Source organism: Rhinolophus sinicus, linkage group LG18 (genome assembly GCF_036562045.2).
Source record: "Rhinolophus sinicus isolate RSC01 linkage group LG18, ASM3656204v1, whole genome shotgun sequence".
In the NCBI taxonomy this organism is placed as follows: domain Eukaryota; kingdom Metazoa; phylum Chordata; class Mammalia; order Chiroptera; family Rhinolophidae; genus Rhinolophus; species Rhinolophus sinicus.
The window spans coordinates 14153200-14176731 of record NC_133767.1 but is presented as its reverse complement, the minus strand read 5'-3'; the positions used below and the strand labels follow the sequence as shown (position 1 = coordinate 14176731).

General features: G+C 54.2%; 2 protein-coding genes and 1 long non-coding RNA gene across 3 annotated transcripts in view; 1 reads left to right on the top strand and 2 right to left on the bottom strand.

Annotated features, from left to right (window-relative positions):
* The window catches only part of LOC109439324 (uncharacterized), a 106637-nt gene that overhangs the window by 9705 nt on the left and 73400 nt on the right, over positions 1–23532 (top strand). The gene's annotated exons all lie outside the window — the stretch shown is intronic.
* ZG16B (zymogen granule protein 16B) lies at positions 6030–8114 on the bottom strand. Its single transcript, XM_074323022.1, has 4 exons — positions 8048–8114; positions 7875–7957; positions 7545–7650; positions 6030–6372 (listed from the first exon to the last, which is right to left on the bottom strand). Exons 2-4 carry the CDS (start codon positions 7927–7929, stop codon positions 6030–6032), a joined length of 504 nt encoding a protein of 167 aa, XP_074179123.1. The 5' UTR covers positions 7930–7957; positions 8048–8114.
* LOC109439318 (testisin) lies at positions 18225–23332 on the bottom strand. The gene is made up of 7 exons (XM_019719588.2): positions 22839–23332; positions 22711–22740; positions 22592–22618; positions 22219–22384; positions 21048–21331; positions 18855–19009; positions 18225–18555 (listed from the first exon to the last, which is right to left on the bottom strand). Exons 1-7 carry the CDS (start codon positions 23026–23028, stop codon positions 18331–18333), a joined length of 1077 nt encoding a protein of 358 aa, XP_019575147.2. The 5' UTR covers positions 23029–23332; the 3' UTR covers positions 18225–18330.

Here is a 23532-nt window from a genome sequence, read left to right as displayed (position 1 = left end):
GCAGGGGGCTGGACGGGAAGGGGAGGCGGGAGTTGACCCACCTAGAGATTGAATCAGGAGCATCGGTGAGTAGGGCCCTCGGGAAATGAAGTTTCTTCCAGGGCTGGCTACATACTTTTGGGGGGGGGGCCCAATGTAAAAGGAAAATGTGGGGCTCCTTGATCAAGATGCTGACATCAGAGCATCCAACCAGGCGGGGACCCGTCTGAGCGACTGTGCAGGTGGTACGGCCGTGAGACAGCCCTGGACACTGTCTTCTCGTTAAGCCCTGAAGCCTGTAGGAAAAGAAGTTTCCCTCAGTTCCCCTTAGCCCACCTCTAGGGGCTGCAGGACCACTCACACCTGACTTCTCCTCCCCAGAGCTTGCCCTGAAATTTTCTCCAGCTTCGTGGCTCCTGACCCCAAGGCCCAAGTCCTGGGACGCCACCTCAAAACCATGCTGCTGTTCCTGGTCCTCTCGCTGCTCTCCAGTCCTGCCTGCAGCGCCCAGGGTAAGACTCTGTCCCTCCCGCTAATGTCTGCCCAGCTCTCAGGCCTGGTCTCCACATCAGCTGAATGCAAAGCCAGACCAGACATTTGAAGATGCAGTCCCTGCCCAAGGAGCTGCCCTGTCATCTCACTTTCTGCCCCACACCTACCTGCAGAGATGCAGGGCCCAGGCGGTGGCTCCTACTTCTACGTCAGGGGGGAAGAGCAAGGGGAGATCCAGGGAATCCGGATCTTCGTAGGGATGATGGGCCTCATCAAGGGGTAAGTAAGACTCCCCAGATGGTCCCCAAATGTGCTGCTTCTCCGAGGAGGGTTTCAAACCACTGGAGCCCTAGATCAGTCCCTGCCTTCCTGCCGACACCACTCAGCATGCCCTCTGTCTCACCTTCCCCACCCTACCTGCGCGTCCCACTCAAGGCTTGGGATGCTAGAGGGAGAAGGGAATGATAGAGGCTTGAGTGAGGGAGGGGCAAGTCCTAAATGAGGCTGGTGAAAGTGCTTAAAGTTCGGAAAGGTGCACACACACACACATACACAGGGTGTGTCAGGATGGGAACATCTAAAGCAGGGGTGTCCAAACTTTTTCCAATGTTTTTCACCAAGGGCCATATTCGGTAAAATACACAAACAGCCAGGCCACTCACTCGAGGTGAAGTACGTATTGCCTCACCTGGTTTATTTAAGTAAACTAAATATATTTTGGGAATTTGCTGTGGGCCAATAAAAAATGGATCGCTGGCTACAGTTGGCCCGCGGGCCGCAGTTTGGACACCCCTGATCTAAAGGATCCCTTCCTGGTGCCTTGGGGCCCCTTGGTAGTAACCAACAGACATCTCTTCATGGTGTGCAGTTCTGTCTCCCCCACAGATCCTTTTCTCTCTCCTAGAGGAGTGGTCCCCCTGACAGGCCCAATCCTGACAGCTCCCATCAACCTCTGCCTATTGGGACCTCTCCTCCCCCAGCGCCCAGAGTGTCTTGGGTTAAGGTTGCCAAATTCAGCAAATGAAAAAAACAAAAACAAAAAAAACAGTACACTCCATTAAATTTGAATTTCAGATACACAACACATAGTTTTTCATTATAAGTATGCCCCATGGATACTTATACTAAAAAAAAATATCAATATTTGCGATACAATTATACTTAAAAAAAAGGCAATGTTTGATATATACTTACACTAAAAAATTCTTCCTTGTGTATCTGAAATTCAAATTTAACTGAGTGTCCTGTGTTTTATCTGGCATTCCTACTTGGGCTGTGTCATGGAATGTAAGAGCAGGAATAAGCTAAGTTAGGAATAGTCTACAACCTGGCTAGAAGACCACTGAGGCCACCTCTCTCCATCTTTCTGCTGTTCTTTGTTCATTGATTTTCCTCACCTAGTCAAGAGAGAAGGCCCAGCCCTTGGTGGGCACAGCTGCCCCACAGCCATCTGTTCATAAGTCAGGCCCACCCAGAGCCTCACTTGCCCATCTCTAGCCCTAAGAATGACTGCCCAGCTTGGGTCAAGATCCACCTGTGCTCTATTGGGCTTAGGTGAAGGGATAGGCCAAAGGGCTCAGTGTGGCTGCCTCAGCCTCCCTCGAGGTGAATTGTGAAAGGGGGCCCAGACAGGGAAAAATTGTGAACTGGGCAGATTCAGTACAAGACGCAGCCACAGGAGGAGGGCTGCAGGGGGGAGGCACCCCACACTCTTAGAGTCTTTCCCACGGGGGCAGCAGGAAGTCGCTGGCCAGAACACCTATGGCTGTGGCCTCTGCCCCAGCCAGCTCGCAGCTGTCTACCTGTTTCAATAGGACATGCAGGAGCAGACTCTGAAGCAGCTGGGGGACCCAGGACCTCAACTGTGGGTCTCACACTCACACCTGGGTCCAAGCTCTTTGGGAACTGAGGAGAAGGGATGTGTCCCAATGAGGCCTTGTCATGCAGGGTTTCTAGTCTGACTCCCCACATAAGAGTGCAGGATATGATGAGGCCAAAAAGGAACACCCACGGCGCCATTGATAGGGGAGTCATACCACTATAGTGTCGCTGGCGGATGAGTTGGAGACACAGGAACCAGGAGCCACAACCTGCCGTCTGCTTCTCTGCCAACCAACCCACTCCTTGCTAACTGCAATCCGCGCTTGCTAGTTCTGCCAAGGCAGTTATATCAGTGGCCAATGGCTAATCGCTAACAGCTTATGGCCAACTAGTCACAGCTGATGGCCATCTACTACCCGAGCCAGCACCTTTCCACGTGAGGCCTAGAGCCTGGAAACTGCTCTCCTGGCTCTGCCCCCACAGGCCTCCAACACCTTTTGGAGGAAGCGGCTGTGACCACTTGTCAGAGTACAAGTGAGCAAAGCAGCTGTCCAGGAGACAGAAGTGCATGTAATGAATCGGGAGAAGTCCCAGCCGCAGCCCAGGGGCTGGACGGTTGGTACAGAAGGGAAAGAACTGTCCACTCCCGCGGGAGAAGCGGGCTGCCAGTGCAGGCCAGCAAATGGGCAGACGGTAGAAAGGACTTCCTAGACGTGGGGCGGGCAGAGCTGGGACAAGGCATGGAGCGGGGCACGGAGACCTTGGGCAGGCAGGGACGGGCCAGTGAGTCCGCCTCCCTCCCGCCCCAGCATCCAGCTGAAGTTTGGGGAGCGTTGGAGCCCGCGGTACGGAGCGCCCGGCGGCCGCGCGCAGGAGTTCCTACTGCGGTCGGGCGAGAGAATCACCGCGGTGGCCGGCAGCGCGCGCGCCTGTGTCCGACACTTGCGCTGGAGCACCAGCAGGGGGCGCCAGGCCACCTTCGGGCGCCCGGCGGGAGGGAGGTTCAGCGCCCACCCTCCCGCCGCCGGGCAGCAGCTCCTGTCTGCCAACGGCCAGCATGGGCTCTTCTGCCTCTCCGGGATCGGCTTCAAGTGGGGATCTGCCCCAGAGAAGCCGTCCGCCCAAGGGCCCGCCGCGGTAACAGGGGAGCCGGCGACCAGCGAGGGGAAGGGAGTCACAGCGAGATCGCCGGCGGGTTCCTGAGCCGGTCCGAGGTGGCACCGCGCGCGGCATCCTCGTGGCTAGCTGTGCTCGTTCACCTGGCGAGGCCGGGACGCCAGGTGACTCCGCGGGTACCCCCTGACAAGGCCAGAGCGACCCTGAATGCCCGTGTTGAATAAATGTTCCTCACACCCGTGAACCCGCGTGGTCCTTGTCACCAAAGGGAGTGGGTCCGGGCGGCCCCAAGCTCTCTTGCCCCTAGCTCTGACCCTGGGCCCGCACACTGCGGGAGGATTGCGTCCCGATGACGCCCAGGTCCTGAGACTAGGTGGGGCGTCTCAGCCAACGCCTGACTCCGTGGTGCCACGCTGTGTTTGCTGCGGGAACCATGGAGGAATTTGTGGATGGAGAACCGTCCCACAAATAAGGATTGACTGTCCCACCGACCGTCTCACATTAGTCCACACAGCAGCCCTGAGCTGGCGCCATTGTCCGCCCCTCCTCCTCTCCCTCCTCCCCTCATCCGATCTGCTCCCCATCACAAGACAGTGAGTGCTACGCGGATCACTGCTGTCACTTTTCAAGTGAACGTTGTCCCATTTCTGACTCTCCTTGTTGCCACACCAGGAGATATGGGGAGACACGGTCTCTCCTCGCAGTCGTCAGCCCCAAGAAAGGTGGGAGCCAGTGAAAGGGGTCAAGAATCCCCTGAGGACTGAAAACAGATTTTTTTTTTAGCGAGTGAAGGGCAAGACCATTCTGCAACAGCACTGGCCCTCAGGCAACACAGAGCAGATGCAAAAGTGGGACGGGAAGACCCCTGCCCACCCCAGCAGCTTCTCCCCCACGCGGGAAGAAAAGGGGGTCCTGCGAAGCAACCTCAGACACGCTCGTCAAAATGTTTCTTACCTGTGTTCTATAAATTCCTGTGCTTTTATTATTGACACATTAAAAGACAAGTCTGAAAACATCCATAACTTTGACGTAGTTATGAGTATACATTCCAAGATATATGGGACAATACTCGTAATTGATATGACAAAGTCACAGGCACTGTGTGCAAGGTTACATTCATACTTGAATGAAAAACAATTTCCAGCAGAAGACAGCGGAAATAAAGAAGTAATTTTCCCCCATCTAAGTTCATGGATTCTCTGAATTTTCCCCACAGCCTCCAGACTGAAACCCCAAAGTGGTTCTCCACCAGCATTTAAAATTAAAGCAGAGAAGAGAAAAATGTCAGCTTATATCTCACGCAGGAAGATGAGGATTGGTTGGGAAATCTTTGCCTTGGTCTGGGGTTCAGAACCCAGACTCTACAGCCAGACTCCTCAAGTTAAACCCCAACTCTGTCACATATTGTGTGACTTAGAGCCACTGCTCTCCGTGCCTCCGTTTTCTCCTTTTGCAAATGGTGATAATGGAAGTCCTGTCCTAATAGGGCTGCTGTGAGTAGGGAGGCCGCGTGGGCTGGGGCCTGGCGCTTGGCTGTTTGGCTATTGCAGATGGATCGATGCGGGCATGCTCTGTATCACAACGTAGAATGTGTTTCTTCCTGAGGATTGTGGTGCAAAATGTTTGGAAGCCTTGACCCTGGAGGATTCTGGGACTCAGACCTTGGCAAACGCTCATGTGGGATTCCATGCTTGGGACAGGGGATACAAAGAACGTGCAAGGTCGGGGGTCTGCATTAGTTTCCCGTTGCTGCTGTAACAATTTACCACACTTTGAGGAGCGCTGCCCTTGGCTATCTCTGGCTTTCACCTTTGTCTATGTGGATCCCTCTGCCTAGCATGTCCTCTTCCCCTTATCTCCACCTGGCCAGTTCTCACTCTGCCTTTAGGACTTAGTTCAGACACTGCCTCCTCCAGGAAGGTTTCCCTGAAGCACACCTCCACCACCCCACCTCTGGGAAGGTGCCTGTGCACAACGCCCTGCATGGATCCCAATTAACACAGATGCCACAACCATCTGTTATCATCTGCTTCTGCGTTCATCCCCCATGGGGAGCCCTTCAGCTGGACACGTGGCTTCTTTATATCCCCAGTGCTCAGGAGAGCCTGGCATGGGTGAGGTTTTGGCAAATGTGTGCTGAATGGGTGAGTGAATGGGTGAATGAATGAAGGAGTGACTTCCCTGAAGCCCCTTGCGTAATCAGAGAAGTCTGGAACTGAGCCTGGGCCAGCTGAGGCCCGCTGGCTGGGCTTGGGGTAGGGAGTCGGGGGCAGGGCATCCCGAGAGCCAGGAATCCTCAAGGATTGTGGGATCGGCCCAGGTCTGCATGGGCAGGTCCTGCATTCTCAGCAGAATCACCAGGACTTGGAGGGTCAGACCCACCTCCTGTCTCGTCCTGCAGCTTGGTTCACTGAGCTCCACCCCAGAGGGCTCAGCCCTCAACACTCAGAGGGCTTTGGTTGTACCCCAGACCAAGAACCACACCTGGAAGCACTGTTCCTGCAGAAGCTTCATTTATTGGATTCTGATTCAGGGTCCCACCTCAGTGCCGTCAGCCCGCCACTAGCCAGACATATACAGCAAGGTGACCCCACTCCCCATCCCTGGGGACCCAGGGGCAGTCAACCATTCATCCCCTCTGATTGCTGCTCAGCGCCAAGCTCTTTTCGAGGATAATCCCACTTAAAACCAATGCCCGTGAGGCCGAGGCCCTGATACTGGCCAAAGATTCCTGTGAGCACCTTTTCGTGCTGCTCGGGGTAGGCGACGAAGCTGCGGCCACCTTCTTTCCCAAAGGCAGCCCAGCGCCCAGTGTCGGTGTATAGGACCAGGTACCGGAGGAAAATCCTGTGCATGCCGTACACCCCTATAATGTGTTCTTCCGGCCACAGGAGGAATTCCTGCGTTTCCCCGCCTGAGACACCATATATTTCGCTCCAGTTGGATCCATGTTTCACCTGGATACTGGGACAAAGGGGGAACTTTGAATACCCCAGATCCAGGGTGACTCACCACTCCCCAGGTCCTCTACCCCTGCATCACCTCTCCCCCCCCCCCCAGTCACTGGCAAGGAGAGTGACCCTGTCACTGCAATACAAGTCCCTGAGCACATGGCTTGGGGTTCCTGAGACACATACTGGTGTCAAACCCCTGCTCTGCCGCTTTCGGACTCTGTGGTCTTGGGCTTGTTATCCAGCCTCTCTGGGCCTCAGTTTCTTCATCTGCAAAGTGGGAGTGATGGTTGGGAGCAAGCACTGAGGTCTCCGTAAGGAGAGTTCTGCACAGAGCCCGGTCACCATGACCCTCAGGCGGCGCCAGCTGTCATGATTGTTCAGAGTGGGGAGCTGTCCCCTGGCCAAGCTTGGGCTTTCTGAGCCCAAGTCACTCCAAGTGGATCAGGTTGCAGTTCTGAGAAGCAGGTGAGCTCCCACACTTACTGGGGGAGGGGGTTTCCACTCGCTCCACCCATCTGGACTCATCTGTGTGTCCTCGGTGCCTGTCCTAGAGCCTCCGCCGCCACCTCCCCTGCCCGCAACTCGTCCCCTGTAGTGCCAGCTTCTCTGCCCCATTCGGTCTACCAGGTCCCTGGGACCCCTTAAGTGCAGAGCAAAGATTTGCCCCAGGCTTTGAGCAAGGACATCACCCCCACATTAGGGGAATGTCCCTGGTCTTTCTGCCTGTACACACTTTTGGCGACTTGTGTTCAATCAGGGGTCCACTGACCTTCATTTCCTTTCCTCCTTGACCCTGACCTTCCCCCCTGATTTTCCCATCAGGCATTCTCAGACTGAAAGGCCGGTTTTGGTTGAGTTGGGTTTGGGTTGAAAGGAGAAAGTAGGGAGAAACATCACCCCCCCGCCTTTTTGAGGTCAGTCCAGAAAGCAATGACTGGACTTGCAGGTGGAGACAGAAAGAAGTGAGGTTAGCACGCAGGAGAGGAGGTGGCTGAGGAAAAGGGACACATGGAAAGGTGATGGCTGGTGGCTGCCTGACTCCAAGGACTCAAGTGGCCTCAAAGAGTCATCAAGAGCCTAGTGAAGATGTTGGAGAAGAGGCGGGGACCCCCCTCCCCAAGTTCCCAAGACTGTGGAATGAATTGGGTCACAGGGATAGGGCCGTGCCCTGCTCCTACTCACCTCTTAAATATGCCTATAGGACCCACAGACACCCGAATCCCAGTTATATCATTGTCTTCATCTACAGGGCTACTGAAATACGTTCCTCCTCCATTCCCATACATCTCTAGATGGATAAAAGAAGAAGATGAAAAAAACAACACACACACAGTAATATACAGGTTATCTTTGCCCAGACTCGATGCAGCCCCTCCAGGCAGACGGGACGGTCCGGAGACTAGAGTTAGTCTGTGACAAGGACTGAGCCTAGACTCTGGTCTCCTCGTTGGAGGGGCTGAGGGTGGCCACCAGGGGGATGGGCTGGAGAGAGGCAGACCCAGCCAGACTTACGCTGTGCCCAGCAGGTGGTACTCCAGAGGAGGGTGAGGGTCAGCCACAGCAGCATGACTTCTGGCTGGTGAGTCCCAAGGCTCCTGGAGAGAAGGGATAGGCCACCTGGCTCTCAGAGAGGGGCCCTGCCTGACCTTGTTGGGCCCCATCCATGAGAGGGGAGCACCACCTACCTGGCCAGGAAAATCTTGTCACCCAGTCCTGGCACTGGGAGTCTTGCACCTGGGTGCCCTTCACCTGGCCCTTTATACTCTCCCAAGCCCTGTGGGCCCCCATCCAGAAGGAAGGAGCAGGGGCCACCAGGGGGACAGGAAGGAGCTGGTCGGCGGGGGTTCTTCCTGGGGGAATCCCCGGAGCCATCCTAGGGGCGGCTCCCGGACATGCTGTGTTTGTTTTCTTGGATCCAGGGCCTACACAAACAAAACGAGACAGTGACAGGGATGTCACTGTCACCTCTGGGTCTCTCTCCTCAGCACCTGAACTAAATCTTGACTTCATAGGTGGGGGATGTTGGCTGAGAGCCCTTCTCAGGTTGGCCAAACGGGTTTCAACCCCATGGGGGGATGTAGGTCAAATGTCCACAGAAGGTTCATGGGGCGCAGGAATCCTGTCTTGTGCACAATTGAGTTCAAGACCTCATTCAGGCCTGGGCAGAGCCTGGAGTCCTGTGGGCTTCCAGGAGCCCAGGTCAAGTTCCCAGCTCCCCCTCAGAGCTGGAATGGACGATCCAGTTCTGTGTGTCTGGTGCGAGGTGGAAGACATATCCCAGGGCTTCCACGGGCTGTCACTTGGAAGATGTCTGTGATCTTTCCTCTGTGTCAGGTCTGGGAGTAGCTAAGGATGAACTAGCCTTAACGGGCTATAGGATGACCAACAGCAAAGGTGCAATGACAGGAGGCACAGAGCATTGGAGACAGGTGAGCCTCCAGGCCAGTCCTTCCAAAGGCACCTGTGGCCAGGCCAAGGGGTCAGATTTTATTTGGAAGGTAACGGTGTAATTCTTAAGGGTTCTGGGGACCCTGCTGGTGTGGCAAGTTCAGGCTTTCTGCGAAGGGCCGGAGCTAAGGCTGTCCACAGGGGTCTCCCCAACCATTGAGAAGAGCCACAGGGAGTCAAGATAGGGGCTGAATGGGGGTGTGGGTGCTGGAGCCAGATCAGGTCCAAGTCCTTTCTTCTCTACTTGCTAGTCATGCGATTTGGGGAGCGTATGTCACCTCTGTGTGCCTCGAGTATTTCATCTGATATATGTGGATAATGGTAGAAACTACTCACAGGGTGTTATGAGAATTTAACAAGATGCTTCTCCAGCTAAGGGTCTGAACACCAAAGACTTTATGCCACGTGGACAGGTATACAAGGTTTTTCTTTGCAGCATCCTTTGAAATCACAGATTAAAAACAACAAGACTTGTCCGTCTAGAGGTGACCCGTTACATAAATGATGCTGTCATCCATACAGTGGAATACTACAGAGGTGTGAAGAAGGAATGAAACACTCCTGCCGCACTGACACATTGCCCAAGGACACAGGCCACTGGAGACACGATGGATTAGAATGTCCTCATTTGCCTACAAGGCTGCAAAGAATGGCCTCATGTGTACACAGACTTGCTTTGGGAGTGCTGGCTCACCAGGAGCTGGGAACACTGGTTTCATCAGGATGGCAGTGCTGGAAGGACTGGAGAATGGGGTGGAGGCCCTGTTAGCTGGCACCTCCATTGTATTCAGCAGGTACCAAGGGCAGGGGTTAGTGACGACGGTCTGCAGCCGAAGCTGGCCCTCTGCCTGTTTCTGCACAGCCCATGAGCTAAGAACACTTTTTACATTTTTTTAAATGGTTAGGAAATACTCAAAAAAAAAAAGAATAGTATTTTGTGACACAGGAACATTCTATGAAATTCCAGTGCTATCACCCACCAATAAAGTGTTACTCATTTGCATATATTCTGGGGCTGCTTTCAACTACAGGCGGAGCTAAGTCCTTGTGACAGAGACTTTAAAACCTAGGAAACCTAAACTGTGTACTCTCTGGCCCTTCACTCACAAAGTCAGCAGACCCCTGGTGATCCCTCTTCCTGGGAACAGTCGCAGCCCTGTCCAGGGTGCTGGACACACGGGGCTGGGAGGTCAGGAGGGGCGTTCCATTTAACAAACACAACAGAGAGGTGCTCTATGCTGAAAACTGTGCCCTTTCTTCTGACTCTGCAGTGGTTTCCCTGGAAAGGCTCCTTGATGCTCAGGCCTCCCATCCCCCAGGCTCCAGAAACCTCCTCCTGAAAGGAGGTGGAAGAGGCCTAGGACCTCACAGCACAGCTCTGGGAGGCAGGGGCTGGCACGTTGCACAAAGGGGCTTGTGGTCCTGCCCCAGCCCAGCCGGAGGGTACTTTTGCGAGTTTTGCTGCCAATTCAGGCATTTTCTTTCCAGCTCCAAGCTGGCAGGGTTTGGCGCCCAGAGAGTGTGTCTGGGCGAGGACTCCAGGAAGCCCCACCTGGGGTGGGAGTTGGAAGAAGAGACAGGTTTCTGGCCTGAGCAACGAGGGGATAACTGAACTTGCCCGAAAGCACACATGAGGCACATTTTCATAGAGCTGTGAACATAATTATAAGGGATGCACGTTCACACACATATGCTGGCCCACAAATGCACCATGATACACACACACACACACACACACTTACTCACTACCGCCATGCACAGGAGCTTGCACATGCCCTCCACACACCTGCATAAGCTCGTGCACACCTGCGTAGGAGGCCTCGAGCCTATAGGAGACCCTCCTCCTAGGTCACTCTGGCTCAGTGCTGGCCCTGAGCCTGAGGGAGACTCAACACAGGCCCTTTGTCCGTTGGGATCAGAGCTCCCCATGAGGGGATTTACTGGACATTTACAAGGTCATAATCTCCTCCATGGGCGTGCCCCAGACCTCATTCTGCCAGGAGCCCCAAACAATGGGCCCTTCTTCCAGCACAGGCAGGCCCTGGCCTGGCTGGTTTGGTTTTGGGGATGGGGTGGGGGGGTGGTCAGGGCTGGCTTCCCTGAGCTCCCTGCCCTCTGAGTGTGGAGTTTGGGCATCCTGAGGCATAGCAGACAGGAGGGGCTCCATTCCCTGCCCACTCATCTGGCCAAGCCTCCCTGCCACCCTATTTGGGAAGCCCTCAGCCCACCTTGGAGGATGGAACTGTGTTACTGGTTCGGGTCTCAGGGTAAGCCTGGCCTGGCTGAGACTCCCAGGGCAAAGTGGGGGAGCTGGCTCCTTCACATGGCTTCATCTGATCCCTGGGGCCCCAGAAATCAGAGGAAAAAGCCTGCTGGTTGGGGGACGGGCGTGACCTTTGTGGCCTTTGCTGGCCTTTGTGTTTTTCCCTTGAGAGGCTGCTGCCAGGCAGAAGGCCCACATTAAGGGGGGGGGGGCAATTTGGCTTTGCGTTTCTGAAACTCTCAGTGCTCTCCCCCTCATTCACTGACTCACTCATTCCAATTCTTAATTGGATGCTGAGCTCTAAGCTAAGCATTTATCTCCACTTTTCCCCAAAGAAACTCAATCCTTTTCTTGGAAAACCAGGACACCTAACCACACATTTTGTCTAATCTTTTATGTAATTCAAATTCTATTCGTGCAAGTGTTGAAAAGAAAATGAATTCTACCCAAGTGGGAAACTGAGGGAGGCAGGGGATACAGGTTGTGATTCCCCAAGGCTGCCGTGGCACGTGTACTCGTTACCTGGTGTATTAGTCAGCATGGGCTGCTGTAACAAACACCATAGACTGGAACACTTCAACAAGAGACTGTACCCTACCTGAAGTCCCCAGAACTCCTGCTCCCAGCAACACTGAGGCCTCTATCCCCATTAATAGGACACCATCTTCCTCCCTCCTTTGAGAGACTCCACCATATCTCTGAGGCCCAGCTTTCTTAAAGAATTATTCTCTTTGTAAATATCTCCCTGTTGTTTTTGAGAGTTTGGAGGTGTCTTGACAAGTAGGCAAGTAGGTCTAGGCCTCCATCCTGACCCACACCCTAGACATCTTTCCATCTGCCTGTCCTTTGAACCTGCTTTTCCAAACAGATTTCTGGAACAATGTTCAAACGAAACTATGATTATTTCCAGATGATTTGATTTAGGACATTTTTCTACTTCTCTGGGTTTTTTTGTTTTTTTTTTGTTTGTTTTTTTAAAGATTTTATTGGGGAATGGGAACAGGACTTTATTGGGGAGCAGCATGTACTTCCAGGACTTTTTTCCAAGTCAAGTTGTTGTCCTTTCAGTCTTAGTTGTGGAGGGCGCAGCTCAGCTCCAGGTCCAGTTGCCGTTGCTAGTTGCAGGGGGCGCAACCCACCATCCCTTGCGGGAGTTGAACCGGCAACCTTGTGGTTGAGAGGACGCGCTCCAACCAACTGAGCCATCCAGGAGCTCAGAGGCAGCTCAGCTCAAGGTGCCGTGTTCAATCTTAGTTGCAGGGGACGGAGCCCACCATCCCTTGCGGGACTCGAGGAATTGAACTGGCAACCTTGTGGTTGAGAGCCCACTGGCCCATGTGGGAATCGAACCGGCAGCCTTCGGTGTTAGGAGCACGGAGCTCCAACCTCCTGAGCCACCGGGCCGGCCCTGTTCTTTTCTTTAATTGCTTCAATTTTTTAAAGATTGTACCAATTCTATAAAAACAAAGTGATTATTCTTTTAAAAACTGAGATGCATTTTTTAACCTACAACTTCACAAAGGATATAAAAGTGGAAGGTCCTCAGTGTCGGGAACACTTCAGGAAATGGGTCCCTCTTACTTTGCTGGGGGAGTTTCCTGGGGACCTTCTCAAGGTTTAAAAACCTGTAAAAACATGAAGCCCATTTGATTAAAGCATTGCACCCAGAGATAAGTTATCCTAAGGGATGATTAGAAAGATGTGCCAAAATTTGTAAATAAAGATTTATATGAAGATATTGTTTTTAATTTGTCAACAAGTCAAATATCCAACAACATGATATAGGTTAAAGTTTGGTTCTGGTGATTTTCAAGAATTTCCTCTTATGCTCCTTTCTAATGAAAGTCCGTTGTTTTTATAATTATCGTGAAGCTATTTTTCCTTTGCCAAGTAGTCTGGTTATGAAATGACAGAACCATTTCTCCTGTTCCCAGCTGTCCAGGGCAGTGGCATAATCAGACTGAGAACGACAGGCAGCGTGCAAATTCCTCTTCAAACCATGATCCAGTTCTTACATTAAGAAGAAAACAGGCCTCCTTTGTAGGCAGATGATCTGGATACGTGGCTTTGCACCTGGCCGCAGACCCAGAAAGGGGGAGACATCCTGAGGGTGGAGAGAAAGGGAGACACCCGTGAAGGACGCAGAGAGGGGCTGCTCAGCCTGGAGACTGAGAATGGGGTTGATGGGAACAGGGAGGCAGGGGTCTGGGGTCTTATTGACATATATCACAAATAAGCATTGCTTTAGGCACCTCAAGTTACCTTCATTTTCACATACCTGCTTTATTCAGTAAACATCCAGTGAGGACCCAGGACTTCGTGCCATTTTCTAACCTGGAGATGGGTACCTGGGCAACTTAGACAGTGAGGTCGCATCTCACCAGCGCCCCCCGTTTGCACATGGCAGGGACAGATGCTGAAAGGAATGTGATTTTACTGAAGAAGACTCCACCTGAGAAGATGGATGTCTGATGAGGGGATCTTACGAAAAGAAGCATCCAAGGGAACTGCCAAGATCCAGCTAGGCCCTAGCGACCATGGGACAGCATCTCACAAGTCTCTTATGAAATCCCCCCAAACCAGGGTTCCGTGGTTAAGTAACTTTGCACAATGCTGCCTACTATATTTCCTCTTACACATTCCTGATGCATTTCAGCACAAAGTCATTGAAAGGTCTTGCAACAAGAAAACAATTTCACTTTTCCAAAAGTCTGTGATCATAAAATCCTCTTACAAATACAGTCCACTAACATCTCTCGGAAATAACGTTCTGTTGAAACCATTGCTGAAGAGGAACCGTGGGTGAGGAGGATGGCTGGGCTGTCCCAGGATCAGGCTGGAGACGGGAAAGTAAAGTGGTCATGTTGGCTCAGTTCTCATGCTGGGATCTCAGGAATTGGCAGTTTCTTCATCTCAAAGTCCAGCCGGGTGAATTCAGAAAATAATAATATGACGCCAGCACCTAGCATATGCATAGTGCTTCCTCTATGCCAGGTATGGTTCTAAGCACCTGATATATTAACTCATTTCATTCTCACAACAGTCTATAGGGTATGTACAAATTTTTCGATACGAAAAACTAAGTTGAACTCTCATTCGTTGCTGGTGGGAACACAAAATTGATACAGCCACTTTGGAAGACAGACATGTCTCCCGGGCTGCTGTACAGTTAGGGACGCATCTAAATCCAATTAATGCCCACAGGGCGACCCACAGGGTCTTCCGATGGCCTGAGGAGGACGGTTTCTTCAAATAAGAGAGGGTCTCCCTAGAATAAAAAGGGACGGACCCATCTGTTTCTGAGGTTCTCCAGAGGTAGACGTTGAGGGGCATCAAGTGTGAGGGAGGGAGAGATAAGGGGGCATGAGGACAGCAGGATAGCTAGCTGTAGCCTGCTTCTCTTTTGGGGAGACACATCTGCGGGGTCTAGGGGGTCCTGCGTGGAGCAGGAGGCAGCCTGGCCGGAGGCAGAACTGTCTTCACTCTCTGTGCACCAAGTGGTGACTCCTTTTCTGTCTCTGTCCCCAGGAGCCCATCAGTGTTGATGTGGGATTTCCTCCCTGGGCCAGGAGAGGGCGCTGTCCCAATCTGCAGCGAAGCCTGGGAGGGGTAGAGCCCTGTCACTCAGGTGTGTGACAGACCCCCACCTGCTAGGAGGGTCAGGGAGATGAGGCCTTCAGAGGCCATCCCAGGCTTTGTCGAGGGGGCAGCCCAGGAATCCCCGTGGGGCCAGAACCAGCCCCTGCCCTTCTCAGGAGAGGGGCCTGGAGAGCCACCCCCCAGATCATCTCCCCTCTCCTGGTTAGGCTCAGCCTTGAAGCAAGTGTGCCCCAGGAACTCCGAGAAGAGAGGAGATATAAATATTTCTTGGTTTTGTTCAATATTTCTTGTTTATTCGTTGACTGGATGTCGGCCCAATGACTAGGTGGTGCTCCTGAGAGCAGGCCCCGGTCTGTCTGGGTTACTCGTGAGTCACCAGCTCCAGGAAGAGGGGATTGCACTCCCCACCCTACCCCACCCTCACCCTCACAGCAGGACCTGCATTGGGTCTGGGGCTCCTCAGTCTGGATCCCATGTCCTCTCGGGCCCTGGGTGAGCCGGTCAGCTGTCCTCTTCTCATTCCGCCTAACACCATGTCTTGGGTAACGTCACCCAACACAGCTGCCAGGCTGGGCCTGTCTGTCTTCTTGGTGTTGACTCAGGTGCTCCTGGGCCAGGCCCCTGCTGGCCCCACTGGCTCCCAGCCAGGCCAGGGGCCAGGTCCCAGTGCCAGTTCCCGGGAAGGGATCAGTGCAGGGCTCTTGTCCCCTCCTGGACACACAGTGTGCCCAAGGCTGGACCTGAGCAAACAGCTGGTGACATGACTGGGCTCTACTTCACCTCCCAGGACCTTCTGCCTCCCTTCTGTTCCCTATCCTGGGGGCTGATTCTGGCTCCAAGGGGACCTTCCCTGTCTCCTCAGGACATTGAGGAGCTCTAACATGCGCCTCCCCAGCCAGCTGGGGTTGTGTGTGGTCACCTGGGACGTCTGCCCCAGATACCCATTCTGACACGGAAGGGAGCTGTGCAAAGTCAGGTGGATGCCACTAGGGGGCTCCCTCTCTACAGCCTTCTGTCCTCACGTCCCCTCTGAATCCCAAGCCCTCTCCCACTTCCGCCTCATGTTAGGTCCCTGGTGGATCTGATGGGACCTTGCTCTCACCGGCAGGGCTGGGTCAGCCCGGCCATGTCATGGCTAGAAGCTAGAGGACATACTGTTTCATTTTGGATCTTGGGTTTGTTGCATAGTCCTGACTCCTTCACCCGAGGGTTTCTGATTTTTTTTCTTTCCTTAGAAACATGACTGCTGTACTTTATTTCTACCATCTTGAAATTTCTTGTTTATTCTAGTTCCTAAGTCCATTCCATTTCACAGCCTGAAGCCTGCTGACTTACTGTTCTGATTGCTTTCTGGTCCAGCCACACTTACCTTTGAATCTCTTTTCAGATCTCCCTGGATAGGTTCCACCATTTTTGTATTCCGCATCTTCCTTTTCTGAGTTTTCACCCTAGATTTGCAGGAATGCAGGCTTACATTACGTATTATTTTTCTATTGTTGCCCTAACATTACCACACACACTCAAACAACGTAAAACAACGTTGTTTGTGGCCTAAAACAACGTAAGTTTATTGTCATAGTTTGTAGGCTAGAATTCTTTTTTTTTTTTTTAAAGATTTTATTGGGGAAGGGGAACAGGACTTTATTGGGGAACAGTGTGTACTTCCAGCACTTTTCTCCAAGTCAAGTTGTTGTCCTTTCAATCTTAGTTGTGGAGGGTTCTGTTCAGCTTCAAGTTGTTATTCTTTCAGTCTTAGTTGTGGAGGGCGCAGCTCAGCTCCAGATCCAGTTGCCGTTGCTAGTTGCAGGGGGGCACAGCCCACCATCCCTTGCAGGAGTCAAACCGGCAACCTTGTGGTTGAGAGGACACGCTCCAACCAACTGAGCCATCCGGGAGCTCAGCGGCAGTTCAGCTCAAGGTACCGTGTTCAATTTTAGTTGCAGGGGGCGCTGCCCACCATCCCTTGCGGGAGTCAAGGAATTGAACTGGCAACCTTGTGGTTGAGAGCCCGCTCTCCAACCAACAACTGAGCCATCTGGGAGGCAGCTCAGCTAAAGGTGCCGTGTTCAATCTTAGTTGCAGGGGGCAGAGCCCACCATCCCTTGCGGGACTCGAGGGATTGAAATGGCAACTGGCCCATGTGGGAATCGAACCGGCAGCCTTCGGAGTTAGGAGCACGGAGCTCGAACCGCCTGAGCCACCGGGCCGGCCCCTGTAGGCTAGAATTCTGACAATTATCTCACTGAGCTACAACCAAGGTGTCAGCAGGCTGCATTCCTTTCTGGAGGCTCTAGAGGAGAATCCATTACCTCACCTTTTCCAGCTTGTACAGGCCGCCCACGGTCCATGGCCTGTGGCCCTTCCTCTGTCTTCAAAGCCGGCAGGCAATGACGGGTCGTGTCCTTCTCATATCACGTCACTCTGACTTCCTCTTCTGACTCCTTCTCCCAGCTTTAAGGACTCTTGTGATGACACTAGGCCACCTGGACAATCCAAAAAATCTCCCCATCTCAAGTCTTTAACTGAACAACATCTGCAGAATCCTGAGGGGCTCAGTAGAGAAGTGCCCACACCCAGTGCCCTTGCCCTCCAGGCACCCAGTGCAGGGGTGCGTTCCTCGTGGTTTCTCAGAGGGCCCTAGCAAGACTGCAGCTCAGTTGCCCATAGCAGTAATCTCCTCGTTCAGGCAAATATCACTGGGTTCTGCCTTTCCTGCCTCAGTTTCCCCACTCCTCACTGGGGCTTCTTGGTATCACCTTCCAAATAAACTACCCGCACCTCAGTCCTGGTCTCAGGTTGGCCTTTGGGGAATTGCAGTAAGACCAGGAGGACGCTGATGTCTGTGTGATGGGGACACCAGCATGATAACTGGGGGTGTTTCCTCCAGAGTACCCTGTCATTCTGGGTGTTATGCGGGGTCTCAGCTCCCGCTCCCTGCACAAGGATGCAGGATATGGCGAAGCCAAAAAGGAATACCCAGAGAGCCATAGACAGGGGAGTCATACCACCACACTTGCGCTGGCGGCTGGGTTGGAGACACAGGAAGCAGGAGCCACACGATCTGCAACCCACCGTCCACTTTTCCGCCAACCAATGTCACTTGCTAGCTGCAATCTGCCGTGCTAACTTGCAATCCGCGCTTGCTAGCTCAGCCACAGCAGTTATATCAGTGGCTAATGGCTAACTGGTAACAGCTGATGGCCAACTAGTCACAGCTGACGGCCATCTACTACCCAAGCCAGCACCTTTCCATGTGAGGCCGAGAGCCTGGACACTGCTCTCCTGGTTCTGTCCCAACACCCCCCCACTCCTGTCTTCCTAGCCCCCACAGTCTCTGATGCTACTAATGTCCTTCCATAAATTATCTTTCTGATTGAACTAACCTGAGTGGGTTCTGCTGTTTGCAACCCAAGCCTGTATGGTGCAGGTGGGTGGAGAAAGATTGAGGAGTTAGGGAGTGGGCTTGAGGTGGACGGGACACGGGTTACCATGATGGTGTCTAGGAAGCCACGGGAGTCCACAGAATTCTCTGCAAGGCATTAACTCGAACATGCAAACGTATTTATTAGAAGTGGGACAGAAGGGGGCTGGGCCTGATGCAGCAGACTGCCCTGCTCAGGGGCTGTTAGGCTCAGGCCAGCTGCGGGAACAGGGCAGTCAGAGCAGTGGGCGGAGCACCAGCAGCAGCAGCAGCAGCAGCCAGGGGTCTGGCATGTGAGTGTCGCTGCGGACCATCAGCATCCGGATCCAGTTGAAGTGCCTACTGACGTTGGTGTAGACACCAGGCCGGTTGGGCCTACCACAGCCCACTCCCCAACTCACGATTCCAACCTGATACCACAGCCCTTTCTTTTCGCAGGTCATGGGTCCACCTGAGTCACCCTAGGGAGCAGCATGGGTGAGCCTGGCCTGGGTCAGGGCAGGAAGGGTTAACAGAGAGGCTGGGAGAGCGGGAGGGGCTGTGGAGCTGGGCAGACCTGGTGCAAATCCTACTCCTCCCCCTAGAAGCAATCAAGTCTCAGTTTCTGCATCTGCAAAGTGGGACAATAGTCTCTAACCCCCCGGGGTTGCCATGAGGACCAAATGAGGCACAAGGATACAAGTGGCTCTCAGGCCTGGGGTTGGGGTGGCGGGAGGCTGGGACACATGAGGGCCTGGTTGGAGTGGGGAGGGACACTCACGAAGCAGGCGTCTTTGCCACCTTGCGCATCACCAGCACAAATCATGTCTCCCCAGATGTCATAGGTGAAAACAGGCTGTGAGTAGAGGTTGTTACACATGGTGGTGTTTATGATGCCGACCTGCACTTCCTGGAGGATGTAGGGAGATGGCAGCGCTACATGGGAGTTGAGGGGACAGAGAAAGATGGCATCCTGAGCCTTTCCTCTGCCAGCTGGTTGGGAGGAACGGCATAGGCTATACGGGTGGGTGGGGTGTCCCTGGGACACCCATAGTGCCTTGATGAGTCCTCTGCTCTAGTCCAGCACCCAGCACATCACAGGTGATGAGCAACATCACAGAAGGACCCAGTGGCTGGACAGGCTGTTAGAGCTCCTCCCGGAGACTCGGTTTCCCTATCTGCAGCATGCAGATGACAGCCCCCGCCTGAGCCAGTGGGGAGAGACTTTAGCATGCACCGTGGGGGCTAACGCGGCTGATGGTTTGGGGTTAGTACAGTACAACTGTAGCAGCCATGTGCCTGAGCAGGTGGGACAGCCCATGGGCTTGCTCTCCTCATGTCTGTGAATACTCCAGGGCCTGAGCTGAGAGCTTTCCTACGTGCTCTTAGGGCTCCCGCAGCACCTCCAGGATGCAGCACAATCATGACTCACTTTCAAGTAAGGAAAGATACTGGGGGAAGGTTCCCTCCCCCACCCCTGGCAAACCCCCCGGGGAGATACCAGAGCTTGACATGAACCCGGGATCTGTCCGATTCCTAAGTGCAGGCCCTGGTCACCACCTTATCCTACAGAGGATGCTGACGGCAATAACACTAAAGGCTGACATGTCGGTAGAGCCTCCTACCTGCCAGGGATTCTGCTAAGCCCTACACAGAACCGCTCTGTGAGGTGGGAACGGTTGTTACCCCATTTTACAGGTGAGGAAGCTGAGGCACAGTTAGATGAAATGCTTGCCCGAGGTCTGCCAGCTAGCACATGGCAGAGCTAAGTTTTACACCAAGCAGGGGGACACCAGAAGTTGCCTGCCACCTGTGAGAAGGAGGGTGGAGCTTGGGACTGGATGTGACCACCTACCAGTCTTGGGCCAGAGAGAAAGGGAGCAGAGTCTTCCTGGCTGGGTCCCCTGGCTCACACTCTTTCAGCCCTTTGGGCCCAGGGAGGTCTACAGCAGGGGCACTTTATCCAGCCCTTCTAGGGGAAAGGAAAGCACCCCACCTCTAGAGGGAAACAGGTCTAGTGTTGACTTCCCTATCCCCCCTGCCAAGTCCAGATGTGTGACCTTAGGGACACATCACTCCCTTGAGGCCAATAAGCTCTGGCTTCTCCACTGACTCCTGGGGCCTCGGGCAAGTTCCATACCCTTGTCAGCTTCCTCATCTGTAAAGTAGGTGTAAAAATGTTCCCAGCCTCATTTGCAGGTAGGCTCCAGAAGCAAGACATCCCGTGCCCTGCTCACTCCTGGATCCCTACCGCATAGACCAGCGCTGGGCACACAGGGTGCCTGCAGGAACTTTCTCTGTTATTATCACTGTTGTGAAAGGTGAGGCAGGAATGGACCAGGCCAGGGAGCAGTGTAAGGGGCAGTCGACATGGAGGGACTATGCCCCATCTGGGGGGCTAGAACCCCCTGGGCACCTGGGGGGAGGATGTGCCTAGCGGTTTCGGGGGATTCGTGGTAAGGGATAAGCTGGTGGCAGCTCATGCTGGCCTAAGGACCCCGGCAGAGCCCGAGATTGGAAGATAGCGAAATGGGCTCAGCATTCCAGGAGAGTGGGCCAATGTGGATGGATAAAGAAGGTACGGAGGAGCCAAAATGGGGAGGCTGGATGGCCAGGTGAGGTTAAGCACCACACGGAGGCCTTTCTGATATGGCCCCATGCACCTCTCCTGCCAACAACCCTGCAGGCTGGGAGTGCGGCTGGCCTCCCTCTCACCGCTGGCTTCTGGCTCTCAGTTTCTGGTGGGGGAAGGGGGAGAGAGGGAACTGGATGTGGGTACAGAAGCTCCTGCCCTTTCTGAACAGGAAAGAGAAAAGAAAAGCAGGTAGGGAGAGAATTCTGAGCAGGCCGGGGTGGGGGGATGGGAGGGGCAGCTAAACACAGACCAGGGTGGGGGCTGTGCAGCGGGCACAGGGGGCACAGGGTCATGCGCCTGCTCCCCCACCCCATACCCACCACCAGTTCCCAGCCTCACCCTTATCTTCTTCGATGTCCCCCCAGCCGGTCACCCAGCAGTCACTCCGGTTCTGGAACTCAGTGGAAGAGGCCAGAATACAGACGGGCTGGATGTACTTATTGTAGGTGACAGAGGATGACAGCCTCAGCAGGGCAATGTCATAGGCTGAAGCCCCAAGATACATGGGGCTCAGAATGATCTCTTCCACCTGGTAACGGTTGAAGTAGGCCTGCAGGTTCCAGATAGACGGAATGGCAGACAGCTCACCAAACTGGACTGTCCACTCATAGGGGTCATTGTACCTGGCAGAGAGGAGAGCAGTGAGGGGTCCTTAGTGGAGGGTGTGCCATCTGAGCGCACCTGGGCTCCGCTCCCTGAGGGGAGACTGCCAGGGGAGCTACTAGGGTTCATCCCGGACTCCATGAGTGGTGAGAGCCCAGAGGCCCAGAGAGGCAGTAACCAAAGCCCCAGAACCTGGGGACTTAGGGGGTGGGGGTGGGGCAGGAGGGTGCCGCCCCCTGTGGTCTGACCTGGCCACTCAACCAGCCTATCACCTCCCAGAACTGTTCTTAAAAAAGAATAAGCAGGGGGCAGCCTGTTAGCTCAGTTGGTTAGAGCACCCTGCTCTTAACAACAAGGTTGCCGGTTGGATGCCCTCATGGGCCACAGTGGGCTGCACCCTCCACAACTAGATTGAAACAACTACTTGACTTGGAGCTGACGGGTCCTGGAAAAACACACTTAAAAAAAAAAAAAAGAAGAAGCAGATGCACAGGTGCCAAAGTGGGACACTCAGCAGGGTGGAGTCACAACAGCTTGAGGGCCACTGTCACCACAGGCCAGGCTCTGTGCCCAGCACTCACCCACCTCAGCTCCTTCCTCCCACGTGGTACACCTCCAGTGGAGGTGGGATATGGAAGGTGAAGGCTGGTGGTGCCATTTGGGGAAAAGAGAACAGGAAGGAGACAAAGAAGAGAACCAGACACAAATGTGTATGGGAATATTCTGGAAGACCCTTCTGGAAAAAAATTAAACAGGGTTCCCTGTAAGGGCACCATCGGGAACTCGCGTGGATGCAACCAGCTGCAGTGGGGCCTGGGACTCAGGAGGACACGAGGGTCACATCGGTGTACAATGTGCGTGGTGCAGACCACGGCCTGGGGTCAGCCCTCCCAGCCCCCAGACTCACTTTTCGAAGCAGTGCGCAGCAGAGAGCACCCAGCGCCGGTTGAGCAGGCTCGCTCCACAGACGTGGGAACCCCATACGCGCAGGCTGCCCTGCCAGGGCCAGCGCCCGAGCTCCGCGTCCTTTCCACCCACCACACGCGTAGGCAAGGCCCGTAGGCCACATGGCCCTGGGATGGACAGACGGACAGGCGGCTGAGCTGCATGAGAAAGGCCCACCTGACCGGCATCTCCTACCAGAGAGCGCGAAGGGAAGGGACTCCCCGGGAAACCACGAGAGTCCTGGCATCGTGCTGTCCAGGGAGAAGGGAACGCTAGGGGCCCTCCCCACATGGTCAGCATGCGCCCGCCCCTCCCCCCTGGGGCCCATCAGTTACATGCGAGCAACGATGAATTCTCGAAACCTGGGGCGAAAGAGATGAAAAAACGATGAGGCACCGTTTACGCTCCGGCCCAGGTGTCCTGCGTGAGGAAGCGCGCGTCCTGGGCCCCTCACCTGGAAACAGCAGGTCCTCATCCTGCAACTCTGCAGGGAGGAGAGAAGGTGAGCTCTCCTCGGTCTCCATGTGCCCCATCCGACCCCCATCACCCCTAGGTCGGCCCGCAGCGCCAGCCTGAGCTCACCCTGCAACTGTAGTTCCACTCGCACCAACAGCTGCACCAGCAGCAGGACCCCGACCTGAGCACCCATGGCCTCCTCTCCCGCTGCTTGGCGCCCCCTCTGCTTCCGCCTGCTCCAGAGCCCGGCTGGGGCGCCCCCTGGGGGAGAGGGAGCGGCGGGAACCCTAGCCGCCACTTTCTCCCAGCTCGACATCTCTGAGTCCCAGCGCTTGTGGAAACATCAGACCTCACAGTACCCCATTTTGAGCTTCTCTTGGGCCTGGGTCCCCAACCACACCCCTTGATATGGCCCAGGAACCAGTGCACCCAAACAATCCTTTCCTTGTCTGCAACCCTGGGACCCTAGCTGCCACTTGCTGCCCCCTTTTCTACCCACTCCTCCTGCCAGGAAGAGCTGAGTCCCTGGCCCCCAGCCAGGACTCCCGTGACAGCACACGACGTCTTCATTGAGTGCCCCTTGGGGGGCTAGCACTCTTGGGATGACCCAGGAAGGGAAGATCCCTTACCAGACTTTCTTTGGGAAATGATGGCCTTGGGTCTTGTCTCTTCCTGAGCTGACAACCAGACTAGTCCCCGCCTGCCCAGGTTGCCCCCTGGTGGCAGGCCCCAGCCTGTCTCGTCACCATCTGGATTAAATTTTGCAAGTTGAAACTGTCTTTTGTAAATGTTCTTGCCTGTGGTACTGAATGGAAGAAAA

Excerpts from the sequence above, each read along its gene's own strand:
- ZG16B (XM_074323022.1), bottom strand. The coding sequence starts at position 7,929 with ATGCTGCTGTGGCTGACCCTCACCCTCCTCTGGAGTACCACCTGCTGG. Across the intron at positions 7,651-7,874 it reads TACCACCTGCTGGGCACAGC|AGATGTATGGGAATGGAGGA; the intron begins GTAAGTCTGGCT and ends TTATCCATCTAG. Across the intron at positions 6,373-7,544 it reads CCTATAGGCATATTTAAGAG|TATCCAGGTGAAACATGGAT; the intron begins GTGAGTAGGAGC and ends CCTTTGTCCCAG.
- LOC109439318 (XM_019719588.2), bottom strand. The coding sequence starts at position 23,028 with ATGTCGAGCTGGGAGAAAGTGGCGGCTAGGGTTCCCGCCGCTCCCTCT. Across the intron at positions 22,619-22,710 it reads TGAGGACCTGCTGTTTCCAG|GTTTCGAGAATTCATCGTTG; the intron begins GTGAGGGGCCCA and ends CTTTCGCCCCAG. Across the intron at positions 22,385-22,591 it reads GAATTCATCGTTGCTCGCAT|GGCCATGTGGCCTACGGGCC; the intron begins GTAACTGATGGG and ends TGTCCATCCCAG.